Genomic DNA, 16,318 nt, shown 5'->3' with positions numbered 1-16,318 from the left:
GATAGGCACATTCGCGGCGGGGGAGGCCGCCACATTTGTTTCCAGCTTTGCACACATAGAACTCGTAGAACTTATATGTGTGAAAGGTTCAGGTCTGGCTAACGCACCGACGTCGCGTAACTTATTAAGTAACTTACAATTATTTTTAAAGAAGATTTAGAATAAAAAAGTTTAAAATTGTAGATTTTTTACATGTATTTTTTTAGCGTTACAGCTTTTTTATGAATTATATATTATAATAACTTATATAACGTAACTTATAACGTAACAAAACGTAAAAAACATATGCAATACATTTTGCAACATAAATTTTAAACATATATTTTATACTAAACGTACAATAAATAATAATATTTTAGATGTAAAAGTAACAAAATAAAAAATAACTGAAAAAAGCATTATAACTTCCATAAAATTAATAATTTCATAAAATTTCATAAAATTTCATAAAAAAAACGTATTATTTAAAATATATTTAGCATAAACATTCATTGATGTTTATGTTGAATTAATTTAGTAAACTTTTGTCTATCACTAATGCTTTTGTCAACGGTTTTAGAGCAAATATAATTTAATCTAATTTTGATAAATTGTTTTATTATGGCTTCAATAAGATATGTTGAATGAGATTCCAAAGGGCTTTGATTATTATTATGGTCTTTTAAATTTGAAAATAATAAATTACAATTTATTAATGACCATTTTATAAGATTCATTAAAAACTGATCTGAAAATTTTTTCAATAAAAACTTTCCACCGCTTTCATGAAGACACATTTTTATTATTTTTTCAGCTTTTGTACAAATAAAAATTACATCATTTGATGGATAAATTAAAAATCCTCTACTTTTTATTGAAATTAAAGAAGAATTTGATGATGTTGTACCTTCTAAAGCTTTCAAACAATCTTCACATTTTATTTTTGTCTGTAAAGATTTAACAATAGAACCTGTTATATAAGAAATAATTGTTTCAGTAATCTCTGACACAGTACATGGATTTTTTACGTAAGAGTGTGTATCAAAATTTTGAATTAATATTAATAATCTTTCTGTGTCCATATCAATTTTTTCGTTAATTAAGTTTTGATCTCTTTTATTATTTTCTTCGGCTAAGACATGTTTGATTGATGACGTGGTCATATTAATTACATTCACCGGATCAATTTGAGATGTTAAGTGTAATATGGAAATGTTTTCCAAAGGTATACAGTTACCTGTATTATTTGTACGAAGTTCATGATGTACAAGGATTTTTTTATATATAGCAACAAACTGCCGAGCTGTAGGATTGTTATTACAACCATTGTGTGCTTGTATACAACCAAAAAGCAATTCTATATGATCTTGACTCATTTTGTAGGATGGTATAAATTTTAATAACTTTTTATTTTCACATAATTCGCGATATAATTGTTGAAGACTATAAATACAAATTAAAAAGCCAAGAAATCCTACTTTTCTTTTAGAAAAAATAAGTTTTTGAGTTTTTGCTTTCAAATTAAAAATGTATTTTTCACATTCAAGTAATTTTTCAAAAATAATCTGATTATGATTTTGTTGGTTTTCATTTTGTACACAATTTTGTAACGGTTTTTTAAAATGCGAATTCTTTAAATTTTTAGTATTCATAATATCAAAAAGATCATTAAATAAATTTATGAAACGGATTGTAGCAGTGCTATTTTTAAATGAAGAAATATTCATGTTTTTTAAAACCATCAATGCGTCAGCAACACTATTACTAAATAATTGTGCTGCAAGCCGAACTTTCATTTTCTGTTTTTGGTAATTTAAATGTTTATTGCGTAGCTTATTTGCTAAATGAAGTCCCTCATTTTCTTGAATGGTGTGAAGTTCTTCAAAGTATTTCCATGATATTTCCCCATCTTCAGCAATTATAGTACGAAAATCTCCTAAACAATTTCGTACTAACTTTAACATGTGTGATGGATCCAAAAATATAAAAACTTTCTCTTTAGTGATAGGATGTACAAAATATGTTTGAAAATTGTTGTTTTCATTTTTTTCATCTATATGAAAACCAGTTAGTTCTTTCATTACAGACATATTTACAGAAGCACCATCAAATGTTAAAGAAGCAACATTAAGCCCAGATGCATGCAGTAATTCTATACTTTTTAAAATAAGCAATTTTTTTTGATCAGTTTTTAATGAATCTATAAAAAAGTAAGCAAAAGGAATTTTCCATGACCCATTTATGCATACGACAGTAAACATCAAAACTTGCTTAGCTAATTTGTTAGAGTTATCAATAGTAATATATTTTTCCATTTCCACAAAGTCTATCATGCCATACACTTTTGAACCCACTCGTTCAACTTCGCTCTTTATGTCCATTTCATCAAATATCACAGCCCCGAATAAAGGGTAATTAACAGCTTTACAACGTTCTTCAATTGATTTTAAAGCTTCCAAATTAAAACCTGGGTTTCCATCTATAGAAGTATACCATTTATATAAAGTTTTTGGATGAGGTAAAGCACATTCAAATTTTTCTCTCACGTAATTATAAGCTTTCGGGCTATAATAGTGCAATGTTAATGCAAATGACCTTAATTCGGGACTGTATACTTTATTAACAGTTTTGTTTTCACATTTCAAACTCATTCTTTTCAAAAGATCTTTATTAAAATTACCTAATTGCTCTAAAACATCTAAGTTATTCTTATTTAATTTTGATTTTAAAGATGCCATAACAGTATCAAAATCCGTTTTAGGCTTTTTTTGTTTTATTTTGCGTTTTAAACATTTTATTATTTTCTGAGATTTTTGTTTATATTCTTCCAAAGAGGCTTTTAAATATTTAATAGTGTTTTCTTTGTCATCTTGAAAGTATTGCGGACTGACAGATGTTGAACGATGAACTTTGCAATTTGAATTTTCAGAAAAATTTATTGGAGAAGTACACCTGTCAATAAAATTTTTCTCATCAAGCACTGTAGTACAATCCTGTTGAATTTGATCTAAAAAGTATTGCATATCAATGTTCAAAAATTTTCAAATGTACAATATTGTATAAATAAAATTAGATAGTTATATAAAAATTTCAACTAACTAGTTAGTAAAAGTTCTTTTTTTATAATTACTTCTCCAGTGCATTCATCGAGAAGCACTTGTTCATCAATTATAGGAATATTTTTTTGATGATTATTGTCATTCTGACTTCCTGTATTTAATTTTTTTTTACAATGTGTATCAATTGATGAAAATGACGTTTCCAAACATGAAAATTCGTGATCTGAATTATAATCAACAGAAGAAAAAGATGAGTTGAAATAATTCTGTTGATTTTCAATATTTTCTTGTTTACTGTGTGTGCTATCAAAAGCATTTGCCTAAAAAAAATAAATAAAAAATTAGTAAAAAGCAGGAATAATATCAACTAAAGTAGAATATTATACTTCATACACAAAGCACAGCATTTTCACGTAAATAAATTTTGCTTAATGTCCGGTTTATATCTTGTTCTTTAAAATGTAAAGAACAAATTGATGCATTTTTTTTTAGATTAATGTTTGCATTTAATCCAACATTGTTAAGCCACAATTTTCTTTTATTTACATCTTTTGGTAATCTGTTGGCAATAATAAGAAATATATACAGGGTGAGCCATTTTAATTAACGCACGCAATTATTTCGGAAACAAAGCATTTTAGAGAAAAATGTTTCAGACAAAAGTTTTATGGTTTCGAGGGGGCCATAAGATGGTATCATTGGTTTGACCTTGAAGAGCTATTTGAAGGTCACATGAAGGTCACCTTCAATTTCTTAAATGGAACCTACTATTTGTCATTGCATATTCTTGTAGCTTATCTCGAGAGCTTTCCAAAACACTATAATTAAGTACCTTTTCGTTAAGTACTTTTTGAGTTATGAGGGTTGAAATAATTTCTTAATTTTACATAAACCGTAAAATATCTTGTAAAATATTCACTTTTCGATTATCTTACCTTAATACTTTTATGTACAAAATAATGAGAGGAATCAATTGGTGTAAAAAAAACACATAGGTGTTTTTAAGAAAAAATATGGAATTGTTAATTGCAAATTACATATTTTTTCTTCAAAACAACTATGTGTTTTCTTTACACCAATTGATTCCTCTCATTATTTTGTACGTAAAAGTATTAAGGTAAGATAATCGAAAAATGAATATTTTACTAGATATTTTACGATTTATGTAGAATTAAGAAATTATTTCAAGCCTCATAACTCAAAAAGTACTTAACGAAAAGGTACTTAATTATAGTGTTTTGGAAAGCTTTCGAGATGAGCTACAAGAATGTACAAAAATATATAGGATGTTCCATTTAAAAAAATTGAAGTGACCTTCACGTGACCTTCAAATGACTCTTCAAGGTCAAACCAATGATACCATCTTATGGCCCCCTCGAAACCATACAACTTTTGTCTAAAACATTTTTCTGTATCTTGCTTATTTTTCGAGGTATTTGGCTGCCTAAGTTAAAATGGGTCACCCTGTATATATATATATATATATATATATATATATATATATATATATATATATATATTTATTTATTTATTTATTTGTTACAGTTTGTCACACTTGCCAGCGACAGGTTTGATAGCAAGCGAGATGAGAATATACAAGACGACTACGTAAGAGCGAGCAAAACAATAACAGGAACGAGCGAGACAATGATAGGAGTGAGCGAGACAATAATAGGAGCGAGCGAGACAGTAATGGAAACGAGTGAGAGGAATAGTGTGCAAGGAATACTCGATTCTCGAGTCCTCGTCGCTCGTTCCTATCTCGCTCGCTCTTATTACCTTCTCGCTTGCTCACTCGCTTAACTCTTGCATATACTTATACAGGGTGACCCATTTTAACTTAGGCAGCCAAATAACTCGAAAAATAAGCAAGATAGAGAAAAATGTTTTAGACAAAAGTTGTATGGTTTCGAGGGGGCCATAAGATGGTATCATTGGTTTGACCTTGAAGAGTCATTTGAAGGTCACGTGAAGGTCACTTCAATTTTTTTAAATGGAACATCCTATATATTTTTGTACATTCTTGTAGCTCATCTCGAGAGCTTTCCAAAACACTATAATTACGTACATTTTCGTTAAGTACTTTTTGAGTTATGAGGCTTGAAATAATTTCTTAATTTTACATAAACCGTAAAATATCTTGTAAAATATTCATTTTTCGATTACCTTACCTTAATAGTTTTATGTACAAAATAATGAGAGGAATCAATTGGTGTAAAGAAAACACATAGTTGTTTCGAAGAAAAAATATGTAATTTGCAATTAACAATTCCATATTTTTTCTTAAAAACAACTATGTGTTTTCTTTACACCAATTGATTCCTCTCATTATTTTGTACATAAAAGTATTAAGGTAAGATAATCGAAAAATGAATATTTTACAAGATATTTTACGGTTTATGTAAAATTAAGAAATTATTTCAAGCATCATAACTCAAAAAGTACTTAACGGAAAGGTACTTAATTATAGTGTTTTGGAAAGCTCTCGAAATAAGCTACAAGAATGTACAAAAATATATAGGGTATTCCATTTAAAAAAATTGAAGTGACCTTCACGTGACCTTCAAATGACTCTTCAAGGTCAAACCAATGATACCATCTTATGGCCCCCTCGAAACCATACAACTTTTGTCTAAAACATTTTTCTCTATCTTGCTTATTTTTCGAGTTATTTGGCTGCCTAAGTTAAAATGGGTCACCCTGTATATATATATATATATATATATATATATATATATATATATATATATATATATCGTTTCATTCTCTGTGTGTCATTTTATTTCATCTATGCGAATTTATTATAATTATATTTAATAATAATTATATCGCATAAATTATATATAATAATAATAATAAAAATATATTATTTTTTTATTATTATTATATATAATTTATACGACTGGAAGTAATGTGTTTTATAAGCGTGTGTACAAGTGTTAATGTTTTCACAAAAATATATAAAGAGAAAAGATCACGCATAAATGAACTCGATGCCCGTGTTTCTCAATAATCTCAATACGAAAATTATGGGCGTAGCACGGACACGCACCAAATACAGACTTTATCGACAACATCAGAAAATGGTCGTAGCACGGACACGCACCAAGTGGAGACATTATCGACAGTACGAGAAAATGGGTGTGCGAAATAGTTCCAACTTTGAAAATGGGTGCGAGGGGCGTTGAAAGCAGTCTCGTAAAAGGGCAACAAGTAAAGCCTACGGCACACGGTACAATTTTTCGTACTGGATTTGATAAGATTTAGTAAAATATTAGAAATGCTGCATTCTGATTAGTGCATTTTTAGTATTTTACTAAATCTTATCAAATCCAGTACGAAAAATCGTACCGTGTGCCGTCGGCTTAAAACGCCGGCCTGGTCGCTCTCAGGTTTCTCTCTGGTGAAACCGTCACACGAAAAACGACGGCATGGCCCCTCTCAGGGTTCTCTCTGCTGGTAGTACAAATAGTCGTATTATATAATTTTTAATTTTTTTTAAAAGAAGCATACTTTTAAATTATTATATGACATATATCGAAACAAAACAATAATATATAACAATTTCTGAATTTTTGTAGGATATACATATACCAAAAAATATAATAGAATTTAATAAAATGTTTTATTATTTAAAAATTAGTTGAATTTTGATAATAAATTATTTTCATGTTTTTTTTTTATTTTAATTCGATAATTATTCTATTAATAAATATATAATCATAAATAATGGAATAATATATGTAACATTTATTGAAATTAAATAAAAAACTCTAAAATTTATTTATATATTATAGAAATTAAAAAGAAATATCTTTTATACATGTATGTACTAGTAAATATTTTAATTCAATATGTGGAAATTACTTGTTAATTTATAGATAAATAATTTTTTAGATAATATACGTTGTTATAATGAAATTTAGATAAAAATACAATTAAATTTTAAAAATTTATTACATTATTTTATTACATTATAATAATTATTTGCATATATATTTAAAAAATAAACAAAACAAAAATGATTAATTAAACATAATTAACATAAACATTTTCTTTTTTTTAGGAATTCCTACTTAATATACTACATATATCGCATAATGGAATTATTTGGAATTGCATGTATTGCGAACTTGGTGAACTCGGATTACTTTATTGCGTTCTGAAATTCATTACCATTTTCTATAAAAGACGCGGAAACGCATGCGCACAAGAGAATCAATAAATTTATCACTTTCTATAAAAACAAAAAGTTGATTGGATATCGCATGATCTCCTGTCGCACGTCACATCTCGCACATGAGTAGTAGGATCCTATCGAAAATTGCTATTAAGCGCTAATAGTAGTATAAATAGTCGTACATCGTTGAATAGTAGTATAAAATAGCGTACGACATCCTTTCGGGTCGTATCTGAGAAAAAATATGAAATAGTCGTATAAATACGACTATAGTCTGGCAACACTGCAGTGATGCGCTGTGTGGGAATAAAGTCGCGCATGCGCACTAAGCAAACGCTATGAATTCTCAGTAACGTATATATTTTAATGAAATATAAGATATCGACAGACTCCCCTCAGTGCAAAAAAAAATATTAAGTTTCTAGGAGAGAAGAAAATTTCTATCAAAGAAATTAAAAACATTAAATATAATAATGCACCTTGTACATAAAGCCCCTTGCACAATGCTAAGCAACAGGCAATAAGAACAGAAATAGTATCTATTCTCTGCTCCTATTAGCGAATATTTTCTGTTCCGCGTATTTAAGGAATAGTTTCTATTCCTTATTTCTATTGCCTGTTGCCTAGCATTGTGCAAGGGGCTTAACACATTACACCTTATTACGACTACTGAAAAACGCGAGAAAACTACGTGAGAAAGGATATTTTATGCGCACCTAATATTGCATCTAGATACATATGTGGGCTGTGTTCACTTTGCACGCTCACGCGCTGTGAGCATCATTTTGTCTTTATTGCACATCGAATATCAAACAAAGATAGAACGATGCTTTCAGCACTGAAACCGTCAAACGAACGCAGCCGTGGTATCAGCTATGACGTAAGCTTACGCATGCGCATAGAGGCGTGGGGAAAAATTAAGCCCTTTGCACAATGCTAGGCAACAGGCAATAAGAACAGAAATAGTATTTATTCTCTGCTCCTATTGGCGAATATTTTCTGTTCCGCGTATTTATTGGTGAATAGTTTCTATTCCTTATTTCTATTGCCTGTTGCCTAGCATTGTGCAAGGGGCTTTACTGCGCAACTGTTTTTGAATCTCTATGGCCGGTATTCATAGTCCGATCTTATATTTGAGATCGTCTTAAGTTCGAGCTTGAAATACTACGCAGCCATTTGATTGGTTGAATGAGGTCTTAAGTCAACCTCGGACCAGACTTAGGACCATCTTAAATATAAGATCGGACTATGAATACCGGCCTATAAGCTACGGTCGAGGAGACACTCTGAATGCTTTGAAACGTTTGATCGATCAATCAGGTTAAAGAAATTACTTATATACTCCTTTTGTCCTGATTGGTCAATCAAACACTCCAAAGCATCCAGAGCGTTTTCCCGACCACAGTCATAACCACATGGCGACAAGCATTGGAAAATATGGTTAAAACATGATATTTTTTCAAGCAGCGGATACAAAACAGTAAAAAAATGAAGGAGCCTTCTAAGGTATTTTCAGTTTTATTTCATTAATTAGAAACGTTAATCGATGTTTTTATATTTACTTAATATAATTTTTTTTATTATTTAATTTGTAAATTTAAATTTTAAATATTATATTTATTGAACTATTAATTATTTGATTGTGAAAGTATTTTGTGTAGTTCTCGTTAGAAAGAGAAAAATCTAAGAAGTAAAAATTTAATAAAATAAATTAATTTCAGTTGAGCGAGGCAAAGTATAATGAGGATAATCCTTCTGATAAAGAAGCAGAAGAAGAAATACAACTAGACGATCATAAGATTGAATTTCCAATAATGAATGGAGAGAAGAAGAGAAAAAAAGTGACGGATGAATTAACTGAAGCAGTGATTAAAAAGAAAAAATTTAAAAATGATCTTTATAAGCAGCCAACGGTTGAGGAACTCAATCAGCTTAGGGAAACTGAGAATTTATTTCATTCTAATTTATTCCGGCTTCAAATTGAAGAGGTTCTCAGTGAAGTAAAGCTTAAAACTAAATATAAAGTGTTATTTGAAATTTGGTTTAAAAAATTGAAAGCAGCAATTGAATCTATTGAAGAGACTGAAGAAATTCCAGTTAGTAATACAACCTGATTATAATATTTATGTATAATGTAGTGCCATAAAATATGAAATAATTTGTTATATTAATTTTTCAGCTTGTAAATAATAATTTGAGTGATAAATTAGGCATTTGTATTCCTGTACCACATGTACTGGAAGATACTAGAAGTGTTTTTAAGTTTCTAAAACCGTCCAACATTAGTGTGATTGGATCTTATAATTCAGGATGTATTTTCGGGCCTACTGTTACTGTGGATGTAATGGTAGAAATGCCAGTTGGCTTATTCCGAAAACAAGATTATCAAAATTACATATATTTTAGAAAGAAAGCAACATATCTGGCATTTATAACATCAATTATAGGGAGCGATCTTGCAGAGAGCAAAAATTTCATTGGCGACAATTTAAGACCTTCTTTAAAACTTCGACCTAGTGGAAAATTGAACAAGAAGGTAAATGTAGTAATACATGTATCAGTACAGGAATCTAGCTTCAAATTAAATAGATTTTTACCAGAAAAAAATAGTGTTAGACCAGCATGGTATTTTGAGAAGAAGTCTTTGGAGGATGGTAAGTCTACAATGTGAATGGAAGATTATTTATTGTATAATTTTATATTGTTTTTCATATTTTTTCTTATCCACAGCATCTCTATTACCCACTCCGCACTATAATTCTCTAGTACTGCATGATTTAATAATGTCAAGCATAAATTCCGAAGTTGCGCAAGCAATAAAAGAGTATCCCAATTTGAGGGATGGTATAATCTTGCTGAAAATATGGTTATACCAACGCGAATTGAACAAAGGATATGATGGCTTTACTGGCCACATTATCACAATGTTTGTAATTTATCTTTTGCGCATAAGAAAACTTAATACATTTATGAGTAGTTATCAGATTGTACGGAACGTCTGGATTAACTTAGGTATTTTAAAAACTATTAAGTAAACAATATTATTTTTTTGTATCATATTCTAAATGATAATTATATTTATTTGAAACAGCACAAGAAAATTGGTGCAAGGATGGAATTACTATGTGCGAGGACAAAGACAATCAGAAACAAGTCTCTCACTATCACAACTATTATGATTGTGTATTTCTTGATAGTACTGGCTATCATAATTTTGCAGCAAATCTATCAAAGGATACTTTCTCGTGGGTGCAAAGAGAAGCAGAGCTTTGTTTAAATCATTTGGATAATATACATGTGGACAGTTTTCAAGCACTTTTTATGCGAAGTGTACCATTTCATAAAGCATTTGATCAAATCTTATGGTAATTTGTATAAAAAAATTGTATACGAGAAACTACCAAATCCATTTTAATAACTTATATCTATATGTAGTTTGCAGGACAAGATACTTTCAGAAAAAATCCTTGAATTATCAAATGTTGATGACAAAATCAATTATGGACCTGATAAACGCAGTCGGGTGATTAAGTTACTTGTTGAAGTTTTAAAGAAAGGTTTGGGACATAGAATTAATCGATTGTGCATATTACCCAGTGTACCTAAGGAATGGGAATGTACTCAAAATATTCCGGACGATACTGGAAAGCTTAGTATTGGATTAGAATTAAACCCTGAATTATGTTTTGGTATCGTGGACAAAGGACCTGAAGCAAATTTACCAGAAGTAAGTAAAAATTAAAATAATGCCTTAAACAACAAAATAATAAAATAGTTATAATACAATCGTCATTTAAAATAATAATGTATTATGTTTTTATTATTTTATAGATTAATTTTATATTATTTTATTAATAGTTTTTGAATTAATATTTTAATATTTTTATTGATATAATTTATTCATAATTGATATTTTTATTGATATAATTTATATTATTAATTTATATAATTTATATTTATATCATATTTTTATTAATTAATATAATTAATATTTTGTTATTATATTATAAATATAAATTATCATATATGGCAAACACAAGATAAAATTTGCTTATATTTTGCTTTGCAGGCAGCTGACTTTAGAGATTTTTGGGGCGACAAGTCTGAATTACGTAGATTTAAAGATAGTTCCATTCGTGAGGCTGTGGTTTGGTCAAAAGGCAAGTCTATTGCGCAAAAGAGATTAATATGCAAAAAGATAATAACATTCTTGCTAAAAACAAAGTTTAATATCCTCAAAGATCATTATTTGTATATCGCGGATCAAGTGGAAAATTTACTGAAGTTACACAAGGTAATTTCACAATTAATTTCACTATAAATAGAAATATTTATGTTTAAACATATAACTCCATCTTTGAATGATGTGTTTGTTCCTGAATTGTTATCATTATTTCCAAATTATTCATGATTTATATTTTACTTTCTAGTACAAAATAACACATTTTGTATACGGCACTGGTGAAGAAGCTACATTGAAAGCTCTACAAGCTTTTAATGTTTTGGAGAAAAATTTGATGTCGCTGAATGATATGCCTCTGACGATTAACGGTATTCAAGGCTCTAGTCCAGTTTTCCGATACACGGAAGTTTTTCCACCGCTTGCTACTGTTCACCGGAGCATTGCCGATATCACCGAGGAGAAGAAAAATTGTTTAATTCTTTCGAAAAATATCACAAAATGTCCTGCATATGTTTATGCGCTCGACGTGACGTTACAATTATCGATCAGTGGAAAGTGGCCCGAGGAACTGGAAGCATTTAGAAAAACGAAAGCAGCATTTCATATACAAATCGCGGAATGTCTTAGAAAGCAGTATCAACTGAAAGCACAGGCCAATCCCTCTTATATCGATGTGTATCAGGTTCATATAATAATAATAAATAGATTAAATTATATATCATATAATAATAATAAATAGATTAAATTATATATTATATAATAATAATAAATAGATTATATTAAATTAGTAAATTATAATAAAGATAGATTAAATAGAATATTGTGTTATAATATTTACAATATACTTTATTCAGTAAATGAATGTTTATTGTGACATCTTATAATATTATATATATAATCTTTTTATATTCTATTTTTTATTTGTTTTGTATTTTATTTTTTATAATATCATATATATTATCATTTTCCTCGCAAATAAAAAAATTTCTTTTTATTAGGATGGATTCGTTTTCCGATTAAGAGTGGCGCATCAAAAGGAAATCGCTTTAGTAAAACAAGTCAAGGAAGATGGAGTAATTAAATACAAGGACAATGAAGAATCTATCGAGTTGGAAAATAAATTATTCCATTTACCAAAGTTGAGCAGTGCTTTGCACGGGTAAGAATTAATGATATTTAATAATTAAGTTATTAGGATAATTTGAGACAAATGCATGAAAAATATATCTTATTTCTGAAAACAACATTATTTTCTAGATAAACCAATTGTTTGGTTTAATTCTCAGTAGACATTAATTAGAATTCCTTGAAACACTCGGTGTTGCAATTAATAGTGAAATATATAAAAAATTTTAGACAAAAAATTATATTTTTACAAACTTAAAATCTGTGATGTGTTGCTCAACAAAGCTCAATAAAGTTAAAATTTAGAATTGAGAATTTAATAAAAGATATATTTATAATAATGTGTATATGATAGATCAACAAATATAATAATGTGTAATATATTCAGAGTGTCTATCCCTGGAGAAAAATGGAATTTTTAGAGATTTCTTTTATACTTGGAAAAAGCATGAAATTAAAATTCAAAGAATTTTTTAAAAAATTCTGTCTAATAATTTTTTATTTTCACATTGTAAATAATCGGCAAGCCAAATATGAATTATATGTTTAAAATATATTATAATTATATATTTTTGTTTATATATTTAATGTCTTAACAAGATATTGAATATGCAATACATGTTCTATCTAATTTGTAGTGATAAAAAAGTAAAAATTTTATGAATGTGAAAAATGCTTATCTTACAAAAGTTGTTTAATTTTTTCGGTATATTTACAAATCTAGCACTTGAAACTTAGAATTTTCTATTTTTCCTTCGTACAAATTGAAAAACATATACAAATATAGAAAATATGTACAATAATAAACTTATTTTAGAAAGTTATACTAAAAAAATCTTTAGGATATTCTCTCTTTTTACCTCAAATTTTTAACAAAAATATCTAAAAAATCAGAGAGAGACTGTTCAGCAAATTTTTTTATAAGATTCGAAATAGACATTCTGTGATATATGTATATCTTCAATTTTCATTTTCATAGATTGCATTCTCAACAACCGTCATTCGGTCCTGCTTGCCGTTTAGCAAAACGGTGGTTATCAGCACAATTGTTAGATGATACTCACGTACCGGAAGTTGTAGTTGAATTACTTATGGCGTCGATATATCTAATGCCAGAACCTTATAAACCAGCTCAGATGCCGCAAGTGGCATTTCTACGATTTCTAGAAGTTGTTTCAAGATCTCATTGGAATACTGATCCTGTCATCATTAATTTCAATGGTGAAATGACTAGTAAGTTTTGATATATTTCCAATTTTTCATTCTGTAAAAATTTTTGCAAATGAATCATTATAAAATAATTATTTAAATAATTAATTAAATTACTGAAATAAATGATAAATCTTTCTCTTTTTCTTTTTTCCTCCAGCAAATTTATTATATATTATTTATTATATATTCTATTTATTATTCTATTATGTATTATATATATATTCAGATATATAAAAAGATAAACAGAAATGCAATCTCTTTTATTCCAAATTTATCTATGTGTAATTGCTTTTGAGCTTATTTACATTATATATTAATATATCATATTAAATTTTTTTTCCAGATGAAGACATCTCCGCCGTAGAAACATTATTTAATACAACTCGCGCTTCGTTACCACCCTTATTCATATCTACCCCTTATGATCAACAGAAATCCTTGTGGACAAGGAGAGCGCCATCTCAGTTGATTTTAAATCGTATGAGTGCACTCGCGAAGGAATCATTAAGATTATTTAACAATCTATTGTTCGATAATATGGATATTAAACCTATATTTCGCCCTTCACTACAAGAATATGACTGTTTGTTATATCTGAAGTCAAATATGAACCCTAGAAAACTGCAGGCGGTCGATGTATCCAATAATGTGGAAATCGTTGATCTGCATCCGTATAAAGCGCATTCACTTCAAAAAATTCCAGTCACAGACTTTGATCCTGTGCAATGTTTCCTGAAAGAGCTAAGAGTTAGTATTTGAAATAATTAACAAGCGATTGTATTGTTAAATTGTATGAATGGGTTTATGCACGCTTTAAAAACAAAGAAAGAAAAAAAATTATATATTTGTATTATCATGATGTACATGATTGACGCTATTGCTATATCTAAATCTTTTTTGTATTCTACATTTATTTTTCTTTTATTTCTCCAGGATGGTTACGATGATTATGCCTTATTCTTCCATGACACTTATGGTGGTACAGTGATTGGGGTTCTGTTGAAACCCGCTGTTTTCGAGCGCAAGGATTTTAAAGTGGCAGATGTTAATTGTAGGAAACTCGACAGCGATGGTAAACTTGTTTTAAATATATCGGCAATGATCGAAGACTTTTATGTTTTGGGAAGAGGTATTATACGTGCGATCAATGTCCCGAACAAAAGATTATCATCGATGATGTCACAATCGACTACATAGGTACATTTAAAACTCGAAACTTTTGTAAGTTTGTAAAATGTATAATCTGCTGTAAATAAATAAATATTTTATTACAAAGAAACTGAAGAGATATATACATATTAAAACCTCGTACATGAAATAAAGCAATAATATTGCTTACACTTTAATTATTTTTGTAATAATATTAAGACAATATAAACAATAAAGTTATTATATATATTCAACTTGAATATCGCAAGGAGAAAGAATGAGTTTTGGGATACTTTTATATGAGCTCAATGACCTTTTTTATTATCAAGCGCTAAACTATCACAATACTAAAATGATTATCATAACAAACAGATGTATCATTAATTATTTTTCAGCCTTCAATCCAGGATCGGTTAAACGACATCACACGACTAAAAATATGTGCTGTTGAAATATCCTCATTAATTTTATTGCATATTTTCTAAAAAATATAATATGATCGTTTCTACTTTAAATGACGAATTAAAATGATAAATAATAAATAAAATCAATAATTAACATGTTAATAAATATTTGATCTATAATCGCTTATATCCAAAATCTGTCCTTTCTTTATATTTATTAAATATTTAATATTCGTTATGGATATACATTTATTAAACATTTAATATTTGTTATGGATATACTTTAATAGACAACAAATAGATAATAGATAGTTTATCTGATATGCTTATCAGAAATATGACAATCGTAATTAATAATACTGATAGAATAAAATGCTTATCGTATATTGTACGTCACAAATAATTAATGTACTGGAAGATTACAATTGTGTAATGTTCTAGATCTATTAGAATAGATACGTTTATTATTAATTAGATAGGTAATATTACTATCCATTATTTTATATATTTTTCTTGTAATAAATAATATTCTACTATAGTGTGCCATAGCATCTTACATAAATGGAATTTTGCAATTATATATATATATACTTGGTTTTTTTTTAATTGAGGTTTTTTTAACACACCTTTTTCAAACAATTTTCTAAAATAAACTTATGTGATACTGTCGTTTGTGTTACTTATCATTTGATATCAAATTAAGAAAATAGCTAGAAAATAAGTGTAAATAATTTTTGGAAATTATGTGAATGATGATGAATAATTAAATTAAAATTTAAAAAAATATAGTGCAAATATATGTATACAAGGTGTCTGATAATAATTGTATCACCTCTCGCATGCAGATAAAAGAGTTAAGCTGAATAGAAAAATCCTGTACTATTTTGCGATTTTCGCAATAATTAATGAAAAATTAATTAAGAAAGATCGACCTATTTGCGCGAGTATTAGCACATACCGAAAAGAAAGAGTCCACTGTCATGTATTACCAAGCACACGACGAAGCGCTGGCGCTGAAAGGAATGCT

The 16,318-nt window shown here is 28.3% G+C and overlaps 1 protein-coding gene across 2 annotated transcripts; it reads left to right on the top strand.

Annotated features, from left to right (window-relative positions):
* Positions 1–8,485: 8,485 nt before the first annotated feature.
* Mat89ba (nucleolar protein 6 Mat89Ba) lies at positions 8,486–15,017 on the top strand. 2 transcript variants are annotated; one of them, XM_083078395.1, is made up of 12 exons: positions 8,488–8,724; positions 8,940–9,314; positions 9,398–9,872; positions 9,949–10,230; positions 10,310–10,583; positions 10,654–10,945; positions 11,288–11,512; positions 11,649–12,083; positions 12,400–12,560; positions 13,506–13,759; positions 14,082–14,485; positions 14,672–15,017. In XM_083078395.1, exons 1-12 carry the CDS (start codon positions 8,707–8,709, stop codon positions 14,933–14,935), a joined length of 3,459 nt encoding a protein of 1,152 aa, XP_082934521.1. In that variant the 5' UTR covers positions 8,488–8,706; the 3' UTR covers positions 14,936–15,017. The 2 variants fall into 2 exon arrangements, with proteins under 2 accessions (XP_082934522.1, XP_082934521.1); XM_083078396.1 differs by lacking the exon at positions 14,672–15,017 and having other exon boundaries at positions 8,486–8,724; positions 14,171–14,387.
* The last annotated feature ends 1,301 nt before the right edge of the window (positions 15,018–16,318 follow it).

This window comes from Camponotus vicinus, unplaced genomic scaffold (assembly GCF_025532165.1).
Source record: "Camponotus vicinus isolate PSW18456_S1 unplaced genomic scaffold, iyCamVici1.0 SCAF_1, whole genome shotgun sequence".
In the NCBI taxonomy this organism is placed as follows: domain Eukaryota; kingdom Metazoa; phylum Arthropoda; class Insecta; order Hymenoptera; family Formicidae; genus Camponotus; species Camponotus vicinus.
Note: the sequence above shows the minus strand (reverse complement) of the source record. Positions and strands in the feature narration are given on the sequence as shown.

What these genes read in the sequence shown, in the direction of transcription:
- Mat89ba (XM_083078395.1), top strand. An exon ending in ATTTACTGAAGTTACACAAG is followed by an intron (nt 11,513 to 11,648) that starts GTAATTTCACAA and finishes TTTACTTTCTAG; the next exon opens with TACAAAATAACACATTTTGT. An exon ending in CTTATATCGATGTGTATCAG is followed by an intron (nt 12,084 to 12,399) that starts GTTCATATAATA and finishes TCTTTTTATTAG; the next exon opens with GATGGATTCGTTTTCCGATT.